Below are 21,852 nucleotides of genomic sequence, written 5' to 3'. Positions count from 1 at the left end.
CCTACAGGACTCCTGTTCCCCACGGCTGCGAGGATCGCCTCCGTGGAGCTCTTGCGGCCCTGATCTCCTTCCTTCAACACGCGAACCTGATCGAGCGCCTTTTCTAAGCCGCTCGACCACGGTTAACCAGACTCCTCTCTCCCGCCTCCGCTCCAATCACTACCTCATCCTCTTCTTTCTTTCTACCGCCTTCATTCCCGCCCCCCCCCCCCCACAAGTGTTTTGGTTGAGGTGTCCTTTACAGAGACAGTTATCGAGCACTCTTCCCCCATTTCCCCATTTTACTCTTTCTTACCCCTATACTAAACGAATAAGAATCACTAACTAGACTGGGGAGAGGGTAGCCACTCTAGACAGATTGCGGAGAGGCTCGGGCTGGAAAGCTGAAGAGACAGGGGAGACGTTAGGCGTCTCGCGCCTAGCGAAAGCTGTGCGCGCTTTTCGATGCTGCTGTGCCAGGGTTGGTACATAAAAAAATGCGGTGTGATGCGTTACGCCGAAACGTCTCGGGCTAACTTCGCGCGTTCGCTGTGGCGCTGTCCCCGCTGCTACGAGGACAGCTTGTGATGGAATAGCGCTCTCGCAGTGCGTTGGCACGTGCGGCACTGACTTTATTCGGGCCACAAATAATGCGTTTCCTAATTACACATATTTATATAATACGAGAGGTCGATTAAGTCAACGACGCGTACAGGTTGCTAGAAGTGTAACTATGCTAAAGAGTGGGCCTCAGCGCCCTCCATCGCAGTTGCCCGCTTGGCCCTATCGCGCGGTGCGTGAGCAGATAATGGATTTCTATATCGAGCGATTTTTTCAGAGAATGAAGGGAATTTTTTTTGTCCTTTTCACCGGGCTTGGCTGGCGGAGGAAACACGGAACGCGAGACAGCCGGCCAGTCACATCCACTCTTCTTGCGTTCTGCCAGAGTTCGCTCTCCTTGTTCTTTTCTTTCTTTTTTTTTGCCGGATCGTTCAATAAAGTTGTTCACTCACTCACTCGCGTAGAGTCGTTACGAGTAAAGGCCAAACCCCATATGCGCCAAAATGCACGCGACAGCGACAAGCGACGAAACGGGCCGTTCGCGCGATGTATCGCGTGGTCAAAATTGCGCGATCGCTAGTTTTTTCACATTTGGAAACCGTTGCTCATCACCCGGAAGTCACAAAACACCCGAACCGGATGTATATCAGCGATGTGCTAAGCACATCAGCTCTACACCAACAAATAACGTAATAATTATACACGTGCATCTAAAAAATACTGCGAGGCAGCGGTAAACGTTTTACGCACCAACATGCAACAAATATTTTAATTGCATTGCATACCTGCGACAGCGCGGCACTTTTGCTATACAAGGAGACGGCGTCATGCCAGCAACAATGGAGTTCGCTCGCCAAAGCAGTCACGTGTATGGGGTATGACCATGCAAGCGTCAGCTTGCACGAAGGCGATCTACGTCGGGTCGCTCTTCGCTGTCGCGTGCATTTTCACTCATATGGGATTGGCCTTAAATCTAACGCGAAGAGTCGCATGGAGCCCTCACTAGCTCAGGTGGTGTTACTTCTCTGTCGGAGTGCAACAGAGGCAGTGCTTTACGTGCTCCCCTTTTGTCTAAATTAGCGAATGGAAAGGAAAAGCGGCAAAGGGCGGTCGCGGAAAACGCGCTGTATGCGTGCCGGAAAACAATTCCCGCTTATTCTCTATATTTCGGGCTTGAGTCGGGCTTCGCGCCGGGCACGAGCCCGACCCGATAAAGCTCCACGCAGTCCGAACCCGGCCCGGGCCCGAGGTGAAAATACGTTGGCCCGCCCGAGCCCGGCCCGCGGGCCGGGTCGGGCTTTCGGGCTACCCGGAGCCCGTGCACACCTCTAGTGCCTACCCTCTATTAAGGCGAAAGCCTTAGATGCCTCATCAAACGCAAAAATTTACCGTAGGCTTCGGCGGCGTCCGGCGGCAGCAACACGCGCGATGGAAAAACTTGTCATGGTGTGATGACGTCATATGGTGACCTCACGAATCGTCATAACTTGTGACGTCATCATGACGTCACATAACCTGACCCGATGTTTGACGTTTTAAATCGGCGTCGACAGTGAGCGAAAATTTGAGCTACATGCAAATAAATTATTTTAAAAATCTTCAAATCCCATCCATTGTGGAAATGGGTTTCATGACAAGTATTCAGGGAGTACCTGTCTATGCTGCATTTTTTGGATTCGGGTCAAGCGTTACGAGGTGGATCAACGTGTTTTCGTAAATGTAGTAGTTGTGTGCGCATCGCTTGAATATCAGGGGCGTCGACTACACTGGCGTTTATTGGATCACTTCTGGTCTCAGGTAGCGTCAGCACTCATTTTAGAGCACAGACGTCAGTTTTATCAAAATTAATTGCACGTCCTACGTTGTGATGATGTGAATATGTCAGATAGCATTCGTTAGCGTATCCCACGGGGGTCGAGCAACGCTTCAATATAGCTTGCCGAGTCGGGGAGGGGGGAGGGTGCATACGGAATCTTTGTTGGAACGTTATAAAGGCGGAGGGAGCGCTGGAAACACAATGGGTTTTAACCCAACATATAGGGTTGGGCAGAGATACTCTGAAAATATTGCGTAATACAGACATCGAAATAAATAGACTGGAAACCTAAAATACAGTTACTGAGATACATTTGCTTTCGACGTAACGGGATATTTCGGAGATACTTTTGCAATAAGCAGAAAAAGTATTCGCGAATACAGATACATCAATACAGATACTGGAATAGTTTTTGTAGCGTTAGCTACACTGGCCTAGACGAGCCAGTTTCACGTGGATCCTCAAGAGCCGTGCTGCGCATGCGCGAGGATCAGTGATGTCACGCGCCGGAGCCGGCACCTGCCACGCACTCCGCCGCCGCCGGTCTGCGCTTTCCGGAGGAGTGACGTCGTAGCCTTGGCAGACGTATTCCCAGGCAGCACACGACGTCGGGCCGATATTGGTTTTACGGCGGCTGTGCGCGGCCCCACCTCGGGCCAGCATTGCCAGCCTGGCGCCGATATCGGCGGAGCCGCTGACTATTGCCGGCAAAATTGGGCCGATATTGCCGCCTTTCAGCCGATGTTGGTCTTTCACCGGCAACATTGGGCCGAGTTATCCGGCCTTCTGCCGTCATCCCGCCGATATCGGCTTAGCCGATTTCTTTCACCGGCAACACTGGGCCGCGTTTGCCGGCGTTATGCTGTTCTTCCGCCGATATCGGCTTAGCCGATGCCTTTCACCGTCAACATTGGGCCGAGTTAGCCGCCGTTTTGCCGTACTTTCGCCGACATCGGCCGAGCCGATGGTTTTCACCGGCAACATTGGCCGAGCATGCCGTCATTCTGCCGTGCTTCAGCTGACATCGGCGGAGCCGATGGCTTATCGACGATGTTGGAACTTTCTTGTCTCCCTTCAGACAGTTATACATGCCCTGTTGAGAACGTCCTCCTGCGTCGCGGCGCTCCAAAACTCCTCGTAACCGACAGGGGTACGGCTTTTATGGCAGAGCTAACGCAAACCATCTTGAAATATAGCCACACAAGTCACCGACGGACATCACCCGTAGCGAATGGCCTCACCGAGCGGCTAAATGAAACCCTCGCCGACATTCTGGCAATGTACTGTACGTCGAACACATGACATGGGACGCCATAATATCTTCCGCACATAACCTGAAGTTAACACGGCAGTGTAAGATACGGCGCACATATGACGCCGTTCAAACTAGTTCACGGACGCCCCCCAACGACGCTGGACGCCGTGTTGCCGGCCGTCACTGACGAGAATAACCTCGACGTTGCGCTCTACCTTTAGCCCGCTGAAGAAGCCCAGCAGCTCGCCCGCCTAGGATACAATCGTAATGCAATAGAGCGTTAGGCGCTTGAATATTTGTAGCTTAAGCTGTAGAATACCGCTACATGGATTGCTGTACTAGCACAAATAGCAAAGTTCAAATATTGTACCGTGCTAGCGCCGCACGTACGACTCGGTGCGCGAAGTATCGCCGACTGAATAGCTTGCATTCTCTTATTAGTTTCTGCTATGACAACGACTAACAACTATCACTAGCACAGTCACTTTTCTACCAAAAAAAGGTGGTCTTTAGAAGAATAACTGACTGAAATTAGATGGCCACTTCGTTGACCAGTTGTTCAACGCTATCAAAAATGTTGAAACGTTATAGCACATACTAATAACTTCATGCGCCAAATTCGAAGTACTTCTGTTTCGTAAATGTTTTTGCCACTGGTCGGCCGACTTCACTAATGTATCCAGCATCAAAATTCACCCAAACATTCCCGCACGAATGCTTTTAGCGGAAGAAGTTTTATGTGAATACTAATTCTGTGCATAAATCGAGCCTGTCATCATATTTATAGCGCTATATCCTTTCAGCCGCTGAATGTGTGGCGCCAGCGCTCATATACTACACGGACAGTTTCCGATCTCTGTGTTTACACATATTTACTCACGCGCGTGTTTGGGTGAAGGGTAACAAGCGCATTTGCTTCAGGGATGTCACAGAATTTATGAAAATAGTAAAAAGCTCAGCAAGGCGTGTTGCTGAGCTAATTGGTTCATTACTTGAGAAAAATAGGTATGGTGCAAGAAATACCGGGCGAAATGAAGACACGTTTTGTCGTTTGAATGTTTCTAAATCAACTAGCCGGCTGACCATCTTTAACGAACTGACAAACACGTGTTTGCCAGGTGTTTGTCAGTTCGCATTTGCACTTCGTTGCCGTCCATTTTGTGACATACATATCTTTTTCAACTAAAAATCTCGCTCAACAATTGCTTCCCACGTGCTTTCAGAAACAGTCGCATAAAATTATTATTATGGCACGTGAAATACGATGAAAAATGCGGCTACAACGTGGTGTACGCAAAGTTTTCATGTAGCGACATGTGGCAACAAGTGGTGCATTGAAAATTCGACGAACGCCTTTCTCAAACGGCATGCCCATAGACATGTTGGGGGGATCGCACACCATTGTGGTAGGCTGAGCCGTGCTTTCAAGAAGGGAGAATTCGCATTTTTTTTTTTGTCTTCTTCAACCTCTACACCCCCTCCCTCCCTTCTCCTCGTTCAGCGCCATTGTCACGAAACTCGCTTGACCAGGCAGGGTAGGGTAGCCGTCCAGACGGAGGGACAATCGTAGCTGCGGGAGCAGATTTTTTTCACTCCGACCAGCAGAATTCTTCAATAAGTGCGGTGTGTGGACATGTGTGGTGGAAAGTCAAAATCGTGCACGAGACGGATACGCGGCAGCATTCCGGCATTGTTTTCGGCAGAGATCACCGCAGCGAGAAACCAGTGGCCCCCTGCTTCCATGTTGAACCAGTACTGTTACGTGTCATCAGATTTTTGTTCTTTTCTTATAGCGTATTTTCTATTGACCATCGTGTTTTGTGTATTCTGATATGGTGCGCTTGCATTTTTTATTCGCCCGTGTTTTTAGCGATCCAACGGGCACACGTGAGTGGTTTTTATGCACGATTCCTTTCTGTTACAATCTTACCTTTAGATTAGAAATGCGTGCGTGTCTATCTCGTTTAGATGTAGAGTTCATGGGATCTTGTGGTACCACTCGCAATGTTTCTCGCGTCGCGCGCACCAGTTTATCCATCTTTTTGGCCCTTAAGATATCACTGAAAAATTGCAATTCCCGCTTAAAGGATAACGCTAATTTAATTGCCAGTCATGTGTTGCGAATGCCTACCGTTCCTTGGTGAACTTAATAACGTGGGGGGGGGGGGGGTGCTCCTCTGCTCGTAATTAGCTCACGCGTATACACAATCTTCTATTCTAGTTGCCACTCTTAATCTCGCTTTTTCGGCAAGCCGCCTAACATTATCTTTCTCTTCTTCGGGTCCGTCTTTAATCCTACTTTAATGCTGCGTTCGTTTACACCTTCAGAATTTTTTTCGTGATTCGGCACCGTCGTTACTGAAAAGCGCGATAACGTCCACAAAACGCAAGTACCTAAGATATTCTTCGCTAATCCTTATTCCTATTTTTGCCCGTCCTAGTTCTTTCAATATTTATAGTGAATGTGCCGCGCATAAGGTTGAAGAGATTGTAACTCTTCGCGTAGGCGTGCGCACAGTGGGGCAGGGGGGCGGCCGGCCCCGTAGTCACCTAAGAAGAGGTGGGCGCAAGGTCTGCCAGACACATTGACTTAATAGGGAGGAGGGGGGCACCGCGATGAACCTTCCCCCCCCACCCCCTCTGAAGGGGAACCCCGCTCACGCCTATGATTTTGCGCCCGATCCCATTCTCAATTAGGATTGTCCTGCTTTTTTTGAGGAATACGGTGGCTGTGGGGTTGTTTTAGATGTTGGCTACGGTATCTATAGATGTTTAGATATTCCTTTATGGCATAATTATTCCGGAACTGCTGGCGTGTGTTCATATCTCTGAATAAATTTCTGTTTATCACCTTGCAAATGTGTTGCTCCTTAATTTCTCAGACGCATGCGTAGTTGGTTCAGCAGGCCTTTCATCAATTTAGTTGTGTTAGAGACAATATTGACTTTCGTTCTCGGCCTTGCACGGTTCGACAGAATTGTGGGTCTTAATCGCACACTAAGACATCAGTGGAGCAGTCGTTCTAATTAGGAAACATTTTTCGAATATGGCACCAACGGCAGTCGATGAATGTCGTTGGGCCGCGAATAGTCTATTTTAGCGCTGCTGACTTACAGTACAGTAACCACAGTAATACCGAACTGCCGTGGTCGGCACGCAACCATTTACTTTATAACACATGTATCAGCCTGCCTGATCAAGTTACTTTACGCATCGAGCAACTACCGCCGGTGTCTCCATATAAACTAGCTACGTGCCGACCACGACGGTACAGTACTACCGTACTTAACGCACGATAAGCCACAACTGCTAAAACATAATAACGGGTGTAAACGGTCACGCCGGCGGCTACCCGACGTCGGCGGGGCCGACACCGCGCCAGCATCGGCTAGCATACATAGGCCCAATGACGGCTTGCCATCATCGGCTGAATAACGGCAGGCCCGTCTCGGACCGACGCTGGCTAGCCCACGTCGGCCCGAAGCCGGCAAGCCCGCATCGGCCCAAAGGCGGCTAGCCGACGTCGGGCCGATGCGGGTGAAAGTAGCGCGAGCGTGATTTGCCGACGTGGGGCCAATATTGCTGCCGTCATTTGCCGACGTTGGGCCGAGATCGGTCCAATGGCGGCGTGCTGCCTGGGTTGGCGCCCGCGCGCGCGCAGCTATTGGCCTTCGCTGTGCAGTCGACGTCTGACACTGCGCTGGAGCCGCTTGACAGCGCCTCTGACTGGCGTTTGCCAGTGTGGTTTAGCCATGGAGAAGGAGAGCGCAAATGCTGCTCAACAGCGCAGAAGAGCGGAGAAGCTTAACTCATCGGATCCCGAAGTAGTTGCCTGGCAAAATAAATATACATGTTGCACATAATACGTATATCGTGGGTGTGTCATTGGAGCAGCGGTAAGCATGATAATCAAGCTAATCCTAGACAATCAGGAAACCTAAGAATAATTAGCTGAACCTTTGCTGACGCTACGTTATCCTGGCATAGCCAAGCTAAGCCACTGCAACATTTTTTTTTATTTCAAGGATTCTCATACTCCGCAAAGACATAAGTGCGGCATAATGTTGTAAGTAAAGTTCCCGTGCAATTATTCATTTATTACAGTACTCTCAGTGCTATTAAGACATTACTAGGGGGTTACAAACTACATAATTCGTAATAATGACATAATTACTGGCATCAGATGCAATCAAAAAGTGCACTACTTCACCGAAACAGTAACAAGCATTGGACACCGAGATCGACATATTTGGTGAAAACAAAGTGAGCTATGCTAAAAATGGCATAGTTTAAGCAAACCACTCGAATCACTTATGAACACCAGTGAATAGAGAAAAAGTATACATTTATTTTGCACATAAGATCTACTTTGCTGAAAAGGTTGCTGCCTGAGCTTCTGAAATAGGCTGTCGTCTAGGCAACGTCGGTTCGGCCTCAGAACAAGGCTGCGCGAAAGAAAGTCTCTCTACCGCTGCAGACGAGCACGAATTCGTGTTATAGTGAATAAATACCGCCTTCATTACCAGATAGCCCTGCAGCGTGGCGATATCTCTTCTGGGTCATCTGCATACCGAAACACTTTCGCCCTCACGTGGGTTGTTCCGACCAGTTCAGAAGCCGAAGTCGATTCCGCTGACCATCGAGGCCGGCCATAATTACCTACTCGCAATGGAGCCCAGTATGTCAAAACTGCACAATTCAAACATTGGCTTCCTAAAATCACGTTCTGTGGGGATGAGAGGGTTTAAGCCCTCCCAAGTCGCTCAGTGCCAGCTATCTAAACAGACGCGGAAACAGGCACAGCTGCTAAGAGCGCCCCATCAGAAACTACAGCAAGCACTCTTCGCCTGGGCCGAAAGAGCCACTCTTCAATGAACCTGTCGCGACTACCGACGCTGCCAGCACCTATTTCAGCAAGCCGGAACAGGCGAAGTCGGCTCCGGCGCTGTGGGAGCCTGGTACCACAAAAGACCGTTTGACGATTGTAGTCAACTAAGATCGCACCCTGACACGCTGGAAGGGTGTCTGAAAGCACGACAAAGATAGCCATCTTCTAGTCACTTCCGCCACGACTACGGGGACTGCTTTTGGAAGTGTCGCGTCTTTGCGAACAGAACACATGCGAAGCATTGTAAAGCCTCTGTTCCAAGGCGGTATCCGCACGGGTGGTCGCGAAGTAATGGTTTGCCTCTGTTTGGCAGAAAAACAAAAAAAAGTCATTCTCCCCCTTGGAAACACGCCTCAACACATTTCCGACAAAAAAAATGTAACGGCATACCAGTGTCCTGCATAGTATCGCGATACAAACGATACGTCGTAAAAATATTTTACTACTCAGATACAAATATATTTCAATTGTATCTCGATAGATAAATGCAGATACTCAAAAAGACGATAGAAGAGGCGCTGAATGAGATATGGACGCCATCTGGCAATACTTCGGGAAACATGAGTGCTGTGTTGCGGGATGGTAGTCCCGGCGCAGCAGCAGGCGAAGACCGGCGGTGACCAACGTGACCGGTGGGGACGCCAGCCAGCCCGAACACGCGGTTTGGCGCGAAGCGCTGAAGCAGAAGAAACGTCTTCACTCAACGAGTACTCTCCACACACTCTTTTATTTACACGTCGCCTAGGTAAAACAGGAATGCCAGAGCGGCGCCCCATGGCATTCGTACAGTGCAATACAGAACCGAAACCGAAAGACAACAATGAGCTCGTGCAGTGGGCACGGAGGAAGGCAAGTTTCAGCGCAGTCGCATTTTCAGCGCAGCTTAAGAAACTAGGGTCTTTATAATTACGTGTGTAGGCATTTTATATTAAAGGAAAACACCACCTAATACTTAACTAGTGAGGTTGCGCCTCAGATATGCGTAATGTTTGCTTTTTGATCGACAATGCACACAAGTATGAACATAGTCAGCCGCTCAAGATGGCTGGCCCTTGGGGAAGTGGTTCAAGTTTGGCCGAGTGGCTGAAGCGAGTGACGTGCCGACAAACAGAAAGACAGACAGACCAAAATTTCTCCGTTTAAGTATCCCAAGAAAGACTATCGTCTTTAAAAAATATCTCAGAAATACTATCGCGATACTCTTGTATCGCGATAGTGCCCAGTTTTGCTGACACTGCGCCTCCATCATAGGAGTACATATGAAACGTTTACTACCCTGTTGTAAAAAATTACACCCTTTCCCGCTAAAGGGGACCATGAGGCGATGCGAAGCCGGAGAACTTCCACGATCGCGTTCCGTTGGCGTTCTTTGGGCATACTACCGACCTCGCGTCGTGGAACGCGAAGAGGAATGCTACGCGCGTCTTGTCTTCCCTCTAGCCTGGCCGTTAATTCTCACAGGGTGAGCTGGGAACGCGGTCGGTAGGCGTGCGAGAGGGGGGCAGCGTAGGAGAGGAGAGAGAGGGGGAGGGGACGCGCATGCGCTGGTGCTCATCGAGGCGTTGCGCAGGAGAAATTTTCGGCATGTCTAGGCCGCGTTTCAGAGGAAGAGTGGAAAGGGGGAGGGGAGAGGGGGTGGGAGAGGGAAAGTGGAGAGGGGGAGGAGAGAGGGTATGCGCATGCGCAGTAAGGGTGGTCACGCCGCACACCACCACCACCACCGGATTGAACTCCGCCATAAGATACTTCGCATCTAAAAGATGGCCAGCACTGAAACCACAATTGACGCATCACCGTCATAGGATCTTTTTCCAAGCTGTCTTTAAGACCTGGCGTGGCTGTGTGGTAGAATACTTGACTGCCACGCAGAATGCCTGAGTATGACTACTGCTGGGACCTTGATTTTTATTCTTTTCATTAGTGGGGTCAACGCGGCCGATCATGCATTCTCTTAACGCTCCATCGCTTATATTACCTATGTGCGTTCCCGCCGTTCCTGCTTAGATATAAACTGTGAATCACACTGCAATACGGGTAGTGGCTACGGCGTAGAACCCCCACAAGCAGGAGCGACTACGCTGCAAAGAATGATGAGTCATGAACCCTGCTATTGTCATGAATAAAGAGCTCCCGCCTTTACCCAATATCACTTTTCGACGCTTGTGCTCGCCGCGCGCGCTTTGCGTGAAATCTGCGTTGCCTGGACCATGTTTACCCGAAACAGTTTAACTCTTTATCTACCTCTTGATCGGAAGGTCACGGGATCAAAACCAGGCTGCGATGGCTGCAATTCCATGAAGTCGTAACGCTATGGAGGCCAGTGTGCTTAGCTTAGGTGCATGAACCCAAGGCGATCGTAACTTCCAGAGCCCTCCACTACTGCGTCTCTCATAATCATGTCCTCATTTTGGGACGTAACACCGCGGCAATTATTGTTATCGACAGCTTCCACTGCTCTAAGCTTCACTGCCGCAACAGTAATACATTACACAGGTTAAAGTGGGCTTTTTGTTTATTTGGCGTCGCTAAACAAATTCGACGTATAATTGAACGTTAACAGGGTATACGACAAAGGCTGGTGGCTTTGATCATAAAATTTGTCCAGGAAAGCACAACGAAAAGCAAACCTTGACTCTGTCTTGCTTCATGTGTAAAATACTGTGGAGTTGCAGGTAACTGGTCCTATAGAAGACCTTGCAGTGAAAACTCATTTTGCAAAAGCAACGGAAGTAAGAGACGCAACTTGCAGAATTTAGTTATCCTCTTCTTTTTTTCAACTAAAGTTCGGTGATCACTTAAGAGAGCGCCTGAATATGGATACCTTCTTAAACACAAGCTGTTTCATACAATAAAGGTGGGTTGTACAATAAGGGAGTGTAGTAGTCGAATTCGAAATCGCATGTCGAAATAAAACTAGAAATAAGAATGGCTACATTTGCCTGCGAATTCTTTGGCTCTTTTTTTTTTTACTTCGGCTACATTTAGACTGCAGTTTCTCAGGCTTATGGCTACGCTGGCTGTCTGACCTGGCAACACTGCAATGGACATACTCCTCTAGATGGACACATCGTGAATAGCGCCTCAGAAGTGGCTATATCTTTCTCTCCTGCAGAAGTGTCACTAGTATTCCCGGACCTCAACGCTGCGGCGTCCTCCACCATCAAAGGGCGACTAGCCAACTTGCTGGATATTGTATTCTTGGAGTCTTGGACGTAGTACACTGTGCACAGACAAAGTAAAATAGATCAGTAATATAGTACATTGATGCATTAGAACACTTTCTTTTTCGTTGATTTTACTCAAGTAAATGGACAAAAACATAAAAGACGACGAAAAACTTCGAATAACAGATAGCTGAGCTAGTTGGTAGGTATTCATGTTAGCAAGACAGGACATGCAAACACGGACACATGAGATAAGTCAAGAGAGTGAACACTTATCTCTCACGTAGAGCTCCACGCGCACCTGATTGATAGGCATCGCCTCTTGTCTGGGAATGCGCATATATGTATTCGTGCCTACCTTGTTTTCCGCCGCTGTATGATTTTTCTGTTAGCGCCGTTTGTCGTGTCTTGACTACTCTCTTGTGTCCGTGTCTGCACGCCGTCTTTTTAAAAGGCCCTAAAACAGCCTCTGTAATACAAAAAAAAGTATGGTTGATCCCTGCGTTATAGGAATCGGTGTAGCACGATAGTAAAACGCGTCCTTACAGAAGTAGTTGAATGTTTACTGTACATTAAAACAAGGGGGCTCCCAGAATATCTGTTGGCGCTTGGCAGCTACGGCACCGTTCAGCATGGATGCACCAACGTTGACGCTTGGTAGCACATCTACGACTCGACGACTAACGTCCATGATGAATGATTAAGCAAACCTTTGTGGTGGTTGTAGTTGTTAACGGTGAAAGCGTAATCAAAGAAAGCGGTGTGACAGCCAGAAGAGCGTCGCTGATTGGACGCAGTACTTAGGCCAAAGTCGTCATCGCTATTGAATACCACGACCGCACTAGACGGAAACGCAACACGCGCCGTGCCTTCCCGTGGGAGAGGGCTCGCAACCGTACTGCTGAGTCACGTGACCTGACATTACCAGCTGCTCGGAGGCAGCTGCGAGAACCGAGTTTGTTTTCCAGAAGCGTCGCCAGAAGCGAGGGCCACTGCACCAGAATAAAATCCCTGAAAGGGGTAAAATAGCGCCAACTGCTTCCTTTCGCCTCCTCTCCTAGCAGACAGCAGTGCCTCTACGGTGACTCGCTTTTCTCGAGGATGCCGGCCTAGTCGAACGAATTTTCTAGCCGCTCACCACGGTGACTCGGACGCCCGTTCTCTTGCCCCCCCCCCCTTACTTTTTTTCCCCTCATACATTTCTTTCGCTTCTTTTACCATGCTCTTTTCACTCTCACTGTCTCTTCATTCCCAAGTCCCCCGTGAGTGAGTCGGTTGAGGTGTCCTCACTTGAGAGACAGTTATCGTGCACTCCACACCCAATTTTCATTTTCATTTCCTTCTTCCTTTTAAGAATCATCCCCCCCCCCCGCCACCAGGAAAGTACAGATTTTTCCCGCTGTAGTGAAAACATCTTTCTGCTGTTTACCTGTTACGTTACTAGTGGCACAGCAGGTCGGCCTAGCAAAGCCTGCAGAACTATCGTGCAAACAGGATCAGGCGCCATCGACCACACGCCGTGCACCGAGAAAATAACCTTCGGAAGCGGACAAACAAGATGGCACTTGCGCGACTTCCTTGAAAGTTGGCGCGTCAAGTTTGAAAACTAGCGATTTTTTAGCGCCGCTGAGTTTCGAGTGGCGGTGCCATAAGGAGCGAGCCCTTTCCTTTACTCAACGATTACGCACCGTATATTTTCACGCTGCCGAACAACAGGAAAACACGCCATTTGCTTCTGTATTCATTAATGTCGTATCAATCGTTATTTTTTCGCATTCTTTATTCCGCGGATCTTTCCCACTGCGCCGCTTAGAACCATAGCGCCCTCTAGCGCTGTAGCGGAAGAATTACACAAGCCCCTCGTTCCTGCCAAGAGCCATGTTTCTCGAGCTTCGCGCCTCAACTATATTCATTTGCAAGCTACAAAGCGCCAGAGAGAGCAGGCGACTGTACACTGATACCAATGGCGCTACTTTAGTTACTAATTTTTCAGGGAGTTTATAACAAAAAGCAGAGAAAAGCCGAGGGAAGGGCAGCGAGTTCGTGGGTCTCCTTGCAGGCATTGGATTACTCACGGACAACTTTTCCAGGCAATTAGGCGAAGATCACAATGCTTATTTGCGCGAATGCTACAATTAATATAGTCCCACAGTCGCTTCCGTGTTCTCTGTGAGAATAAAAAAAACTCCTTCACTTTCTACAGGAAGCTCTTTGAGACAGGATGCAGCACACACCCATGTGATCTTTCTATTTGTTTCACTTTATACGTTGGCATATGGTGTTTTTGGACGCGTAAGTCGCGCCATTTACGTATGCCTCAAACTCTAAATGGCGTCTGCGTCTTCAGGCGAGCGTCCGTCACCTTCGGTTTCTTCCTCCTATTCTTCTCGGAATTTTGCGATGAACTTCACCCACAAATGATCGTCTCAGCTGACAAACCAAATGCTATGCAACGCTGATGCCGCGCAGTGGTCACTTTCCCCACCGGTACGAAACGCGCGCCAAACCAGACTGCTACCCGTAGTATTACATGTGCCGATGCTCTGCCCCCATAGCTGTCCCTTCATTGCCAAGAAATTTTTCCCGCGAGTATAGGAGGCTTTGAAACAACACTCCTGATGTGATGAGTAGATTTCGGTGTAAGAGTATATCATTATGGGTCATTACTAACCATAATACAATCGAAGGCGTCGGTTGAAGCGTGAACACTCATTTCACGGCATGAATGGCGGCATGCCCCTGGCTATGCTGTCGGGGCCTCCCGAAACCTGAATATGCCAGACAAAACAGGAAATGCACAACTACAGATTCGTCATTTATTCTGTTTCACAAGTTTACAAAAAAAGAAAAGAATTGGAGCTCTTCGAGTTTACTGGAAGCACACGTCAGTGATCTGCAGGTGGCTTGCAAGGGCTCGCCAACAGTCAGCGTTGAGCGCGTCAATTTGCGTGAAGTCCGCAGGCAAGCAGACCACGGAGCGCCGAACAACGCCAGTGATAACGAAGTACATTTCTCGAAGACGATGCTCGGCTGAAGCGACCTCGTGCCGTGCCTCCACATCTGACAGTTCGGCGACTTCTTTCAGGCGAGTCATCAGGCAGGAGCGTCCGACGAAGAACTCGAAACACTCCGCACTGCGTCTGTCCTCTCGATGTCGCAGGACAAACTCCACGGCGCGGTTAAGTGCGGATTTGTTCCGCTGTACAGAGTCAAGTACGGCGGACGGGACGTCCATGCTTTCACCCGCCATGCACTTGAAGCCGATGATCAGCCGGTTACCCGATATTCCCTCCGCGATTGGATCTAGGAATTGTCGACCGTCTTTATGGACCAACAAGGCTGAGATGTTTGTCATGGCTTTGTTGTGCAAAAACATGCCGGATAGCGCGGCCATTGTTTCCTCTGTAGGTGGAACCGCGATGGACATCTGAAGTTCCGTTATGCCTGTGTTTAGAGTTAGTGCGCGTAAGATCTCGTTCGCAGAATTCCCGTTGGTGAGAGTGAGGTGCAAATACTGGATGAATCTGTTCTTCTTCAATGCCTCGCACACAAGAGCGACCCTGGTGTCGGGATCGTGCTCGACACACACACTGAGGCGCTTGACGCGCCTGTTGGAGGCAAGGTCGTTGAAGAGAACTTTGACGATGTCCAGTGAAAGCTCACCGATGGGTGGCGTAAAGATCGTCTCCACGCTGCTTTTTGGGGATGCCAGCACTGGAGACAGGATTCTGAGACAGGGTTCTGTCCAGGCTCCAAGTACCACCCGGTCATAACACTCGTCCGCAAGCAGCTGTCGTGCCAGAGATGTCCTGTAACGAGGAGAGAAGCACCACGGCGGTCGTAAACATTCAACTCTACGCGAACGGCCATCGAGAGTTAAAGTTAAAGCCGGTTTCGCGCCGGTGAAATCTTTGCAAACAGCGGCGCTGGCAAGCAAATGCCACCATCTGGCGAACGCACACAGAGTTCAACGCATGGCTGAAGCGCCGTGCGTTGCAGCTCTCATAGACACTAGCGTCAGAGTTCCCTCTATACTCGGGGACAACTTTCTGTGGCAATGAAGGGAAAGCTACAGAGCCACAATGCAGGTATCCTACCGCTAATGAATGTAGTCTCACAATTGCGTCCGTATTTTCTGCGTGAGATATATAAAATACTCCCTCATTTTCTACATGTAGCTTTTTGAGACAGAACGCAGCGCACACGAGCTAGATATATGTATTTCTTTTACTTTATACGTTGTCACTTACTTTGCGTTCTTGCGTGCTTGGAAAAGTCCCGCCTTTTACCCGTACCTTAGACGCTAAGCAGCGTTTGCGTCGAAGTGCGACGCTAGCCGTCACTTTCCACGGTGTTACGAGACGCGCGCCAAACCGGACTACTTCGCGTAGCAGTACATGTGCAGACGCTCCGCCCCCGTAGCTTTCCCTTCATTGCCACAGAAAGTTGTTTATAGGAAACTCTATGGCTATCACGGCTGCGCTGGAACGCGCGCAGCGTTGAAAGCGCTCCTGCTGTGCAATACTTGCACGGACGCACTATTGTACCCCTCCAGCACGGTGAAAGATATATAGCCTTTAGGTGGGCACACTTCTCGGCTTGCTTCCGAGACGCCTTCTATCCAGATTACGTAGCACACTGATCTCCAATGGAGGTCAGTGAAGTAACAACGGTGCGCGTCCTGCATCTTTCGCAGGCGCCTATCGGCGAGACGACGGAACTTCAAGATAGAAAATGATTCATTGAGAGTGGAACCGACGAGGTGGGCGGCAATGCCGGCGGTCGCCGCACGTTTCGTTTTTCGGTCGCAAGAAACGCAGTATGCGTTTCCAGCTTTAGTTGCTAGCCGCGTTCGCTGTATTGGACATTCATATTTCCCACGAAGCGCCGGTTGCTACTTGCAAGGAAAGAATATTGATGCGCACCCACATAAAAACACGGACTCAGGAGACAAGGACGAGCCCAAACTTTCAACTAACTTTATTTTTCGTCGTCAACAATATATACCATCAGTCACGCGGTCACTACGCTAATCGCTTTTCACTGTCAGATCACAACAAGCCACGCAAGAATCTCTTTTCACCATGCAATAAGGAAACAGTAGGCTGGCTAACACACGCGTTTCCTCTAGTTGAGATAAAATAGGCTTCCAAAAGTTCCCGTGCGGTGCTATCTTGACTTCGGCCCTACGACGTCTCTCATAATCATATCGTGGTTTTGGGACGTTAAACCCCAGATATTATTATTATGACTTCGGCCCAAAACTCGGATCGCTAGGAAATTCGGTGCGCACATGCAATGTCGGACATGCGCTGGTAAATGCGCGTTCTCTTTAATAATTATGGTCAATTCATGTTCCCTTGCACGAACGTTGATGCACCTTCCGGTCTGCCCGACATAAGACTTTCCACATGAAAGCGGAATCTCATAGACGACACCAACCGCGCAGGCTACATAAGGCATTTCGTGCTTCATGCCACACACTCCAGGACTCTTCTTAGCCGAAGGAATTTTCGGGCAGAGCTTTGCCAGCTTGCGCGGGGCTGAAAAAACCATCGGCACATCGTGCCTGCCCGCAACCTTCTTCAGATTGTGAGAAGTGCGGTGAATGTAGGGCAACACTACAGGGCGGCCCCTGGATGGCGGCCCTGGTGTCTTACCGGAACGGGGTGCTTTTGACTCTCGCAGGAGAGCCTCTGCGACTGCCGTAACGAGCGTGCAAGGGTATCCGGCTTCCAACACTCGCCGTACTTGATTTCTAAAACTGTCCTGCATAGCATGTGGGCATGACGTTCCAAGCGCAGACCCCAGACAAAGCTTCACTATCGCCCGCTTAACTAGTTTCGACTGTGCTGAGTCATATGGCAGCAGTCCCTTCTGCGCTCGTGGGCTGTAAGACCAGCACACGTGAGTGCTTAAACAGAGTCTTAAACCTCAAAACTGCAACGAGTTATTGCAAGGGATTTCATGGGTAAAGGTCAAACCCTTCCCGCACTGCTGAAACGCGTCAAGGATAGAATAAACAGGCTTGTCAAGATTAAAGTCAATGGGTTTCTTTAAAAGTATTGAAAAATCGTCTACATATCTAAAAAAAGTTGCAGTGGCTTAGCTCGGCTATGCCAGGATATACGTAGCGTTAGCAAAGGTTCAGCTGATTATTCTGAGCTTTCCAGATTGTCTAGGATTAGCTTGATTGGCATGCTTACTGCTGCTCCAATGACACACATTCGGCCACATCGTTCAGAACCCGTAGACCTGGCGGCATGGCCGGGTAACGATACCCATTGGTAACGCTAAAGAGCGGAATGTTCTGCTTAACGAGAAAGTTATTGCACGTTGTACAAACCCGCGCCACGGTTTCACCCCAGACAGGCGCCGCCACTAAACTGAACGTTTCACGCATGGCACTACTTAGCGGCGTCAAGTCTTTCATGTGCCATAGTCTTTCACACACGTCGCACACGTATTCAAACAGATTGTTTACGAAATCCGTCTCGAAGGTCCGTCTCGAAGTATGAACCAACTCGCCCAGCAGCAAGTTTTATTTTCCGGTTGCTACGGCGACGCCTTTTTGCCTTGAAGTTGCCTCATCCCGCTGACAGGTATTATGGGACCGACGGGTGCGCCGCGTTGATACTTTATCTGTCGATCACGTATCGCGAGTGTCCCCACCTAAAGAGTGTATATATCTCTTACGTATGTCGTACCCTAGAGTCACACCTCTCCGTGACCAATCACGGGGCCTCCTTCCATTTCAATCTCTGGCGACGTTCGTACGTTCCCCCTGGTCGAGTCATCAGCGGTACAACACCTTCCTATGTTTCCCACGGATTCGTGTTGTGCGAGCGTGGGTGTACAGCACAGCCGTTATCATACTTCCTAATGTAAGGTTCCAGGTTGAAACCCCACCTTGCCATGGAAGAATGGCTTGTTGGGCGAGTTGGTATTCCATTATCATGAAAACTGCCCGAAAAACGGGGACGAAAGGAGACAACAACTGCACAAGAACAGTCCCTTCATCCACGTTTAACACGAAAGTGTTTTATGCCGGGGTCCACCAAGACTGCAGTGACGTATTTCCGTCACGGAAAGTGACGTAGAAAAAATATACACGATCAGATGGCAAAGAAAAAAAAGTACCGTCAACGGGCATCGAACCCACGACCGCTCGGTCCACAACAACAGATGCCGGGCACGCTATCCACTGCGCCATGGTCACAGACTCTGGAGGCTTTACAAAGGCGCCTTTTATATCTACAACTCTCCCGGTCGGCGGGGTGGTGTTGCCCTCTAGGAGCGGTAAAGTAAAGTAATTCTTCACTACTGTGGACTCCGCGATTAGCACCTGCAACTCGTTACACGTCCGTCCCATTCGGCGCGTTTTCAATAAAAGTTCACTTTTGTCAATGTCTTAACACACCGCGAAGGGGCGCCTCAGCCCAAACGTCGTAAAAGCGACGGCCTCGCTCATAGCTCTGCGACGCGCGCCTGCCTCACCTGGCTGTACCACCGCGTTCCCCGCTCACACGCTCGCCCCTAGAAAAATTGCGGCCGGGCTACCGGGGCGTCACGACGCGCTTTGCGTTTCCCTCTAGTCCGGCCGTGGTGTTCAATCACATTTTAACATGCCGCGGAATGGCGACCAAGTTCTGCGTCCAATATGCGACGCTCTTCTGGTTATCACACCTAGTCCTCTGATTACGCTTCCACCGTTATATACTACAGCTACCACAAGGGTTTGTTTAATCATTGAACGTGTACGTTAGTCATCAGGATGGAGATGAACCACTAAGCATCAAAGTGGGCACATCCACGTTAAACGGTGCTATAGCTGCCAGACATCAATATACATTTTGCAAACTCTCTTATAACAATGTACAGTAAACACTTAGTTACTTCTGTAAGGGCACGCTTTACTTTCGTGTTATTCCGATTCCAATGACGGAGGGATCAAAGATGTTTTTCGAGCAGTTTTCATGGTAATTGCCACGGAAGGTTGTTTAATTTCTTTATTCACTCTCTCCCCTTCAGTTACGCCTCCTCTCCTCTCACGAGACTATCCCCTTTTTTTTCCTGGTCACGCGACCTGCTTCAGCGAACTACACCGGTACAGGGTCCGCAAAGACAGCATTGCTGTAGGAACACAGTACACGGATACGTAACATTATGCATCACACTTTGTTATATAATTTTAAAATGTGCAGACATCGCAAAAAATTCTATGGTGTCATTATCAAAGAAAGGCGCCTACATAACTGAAAAATCCTAGAAGGTGGATTAGTAATTTTCCAGGGGATGACTAAGGCGCATGCAGATTCACTTTAACAGTGCAAACGTTCAAGCATAAAGGCCCAATGCCCCAAATACCGGTGAGCGAAAAAATAGCACCCACCTTTCTTCATCTGTGCCATTGACTCCGTGAAGGTTGAGTGCCTTCAGAGTCTTGTTAACTCGCAGAACTTTGCACAAAGCCGAAACTTCCGCAATTGGTACGCTCCAACAAGACAGGCTGAAGACGTGCAAAGCGCAGTTCTTCGTCAAGGCCTCCGACCATTGTTTCATTCCTTGGCACTGGCCGAAGAGAGCGTTCATATGTAGCAATGTGAGAGTGTTGTTGTTCTCTATCGCCGACGCCACAGCTCGCATGAAACGCATATCCACTTGATCTAAGCCCCAGAGAGACAGTTCCTTGAGAGTTTTGTTGAGCTCAAGTGCTCCAAAAAGTTCCTCCACTGATCCGCTCGACCGCGCGTGGAGCGACAGCTTCGTCAAAGTGCGATTCGTTTCCAGAGCCCTGGCAATGACGGAAACGTCCACCTGATGGATTAACTGGACACTGACTTCCTTCAATGTTGAGGAAACACCCATTAACTCACCAACAGGTCCACGTCCGGTATTGTGCCGTCACCGTCGGACGACCTGAGCACCAGATAATCGCAAGCAACGAGGCTTTCGAGCATTCTCAGTCTGCTCCGCCCCCTGATAGCGTTCGAGACCTGAACCTTCTTCAATGTGCTGCAGTTCCGTTTTCATAATTGTGTTGATTTTAGCCGTGAAATTCTCGTCGATTTTATCAACGGCGATGTGCAGCGTCTCCAAGCCGGCGATGGTGTCCAGGTCTGTAAGGTACTGATGAGCAACTGGCCCGCTGGGTGATTTCAGAGAACGGAATCTGCGACCAGGAGCATCAACGACGGGGGGCTCAATTTGACCTGGAAATAGCACTCGTTCCACGCGGTAGCCCGGTGCCATAGGGGCAAAGCACACTAAGGTCCTGGATGCAAGGGGGCTGACGCAAGAGTGTCGAAGCAAGAAGTGACGCCTCGCGAGCGGTGGTCACCTGGTCAATGTCCATCTGTGAGTCGAACGTGCACTGCAGAAGCAGCGTTTCCTGGCATTGGCTCCTCCAGCTGCAAGCCGAGCGCGCGCATCGCTTGGTTCCACGCTGTAATGTCGTCGCAGAGCAGCACGTCTCAACCAGAGCTCATCTGGCCGCATGGCCTGTCCAGGTCGAGTTGTCCTCTGCCCCTTGTCAGAGGATAAGGCGCCGCAGTCTTCACCGTTAGACATCTTTCCAGCAACGTTCTTCCGATGTAGCTGTAATGGCGGATTCCCAACCGTTGCTGATGATGACGATAATGATGACCTCTTGCTAGTGTTGTTGATGTCGATCCGACGTATCCTGGGGAGCAATTCTGGAACTGTATATCTAGTGGGCAGGTCCGCTTCGGCCTGACGTCATCAGAGAGCTTTCAGTTGCTGCAAAAAGCGCAAGCCATTGTCGTAATCGTGCGGTTGATTATATAATAAATAATAATAATAATAATAATAATAATAATAATAATAATAATAATAATAATAATAATAATAATGATAATATTAATATTAAAAATAATAATGATGGTGATAATAATGATAATAATAATGTTTAATTTCCATTAGTATAAAAAATAATGACGGAGAAGGCGGGAATAAAAGCGAAAATCCGCTTGACGAAGTTCCCGCTCCCGTACAGGTAACAACAGCGAGGCACATACAAAATAGAGTTCTATGTATGTATGGAATAATATTGGTCTGCATTTAAAACCAGTGTGAGAAAGAAGAAAAAGACTGGTTCATTCTCCGTCATAGGAATCGGAATAACACGAAAGTAAAGCGTCCTTACAGAAGTAATTGAATGTTTACTGTA

The 21,852-nt window shown here is 49.1% G+C and overlaps 1 protein-coding gene across 1 annotated transcript in view; it reads left to right on the top strand.

The window, feature by feature from the left end:
* Positions 1 to 14,122, top strand: part of LOC119402485 (E3 ubiquitin-protein ligase UBR2) — a gene marked incomplete at its 5' end in the record, with an annotated part of 38,408 nt that extends 24,286 nt beyond the window's left edge. Inside the window, 1 exon segment of the mRNA XM_037669634.1 lies at positions 14,011 to 14,122. Within this exon segment, the coding sequence (XP_037525562.1) occupies positions 14,011 to 14,122 (112 nt within the window).
* Between the last annotated feature and the right edge of the window lie 7,730 nt (positions 14,123 to 21,852).

Source organism: Rhipicephalus sanguineus, chromosome 8 (genome assembly GCF_013339695.2).
Source record: "Rhipicephalus sanguineus isolate Rsan-2018 chromosome 8, BIME_Rsan_1.4, whole genome shotgun sequence".
In the NCBI taxonomy this organism is placed as follows: Eukaryota; Metazoa; Arthropoda; class Arachnida; order Ixodida; family Ixodidae; genus Rhipicephalus; species Rhipicephalus sanguineus.
The sequence above is the reverse complement of the archived record's forward strand: the minus strand, read 5'-3'. Positions and strand labels throughout refer to the sequence as shown.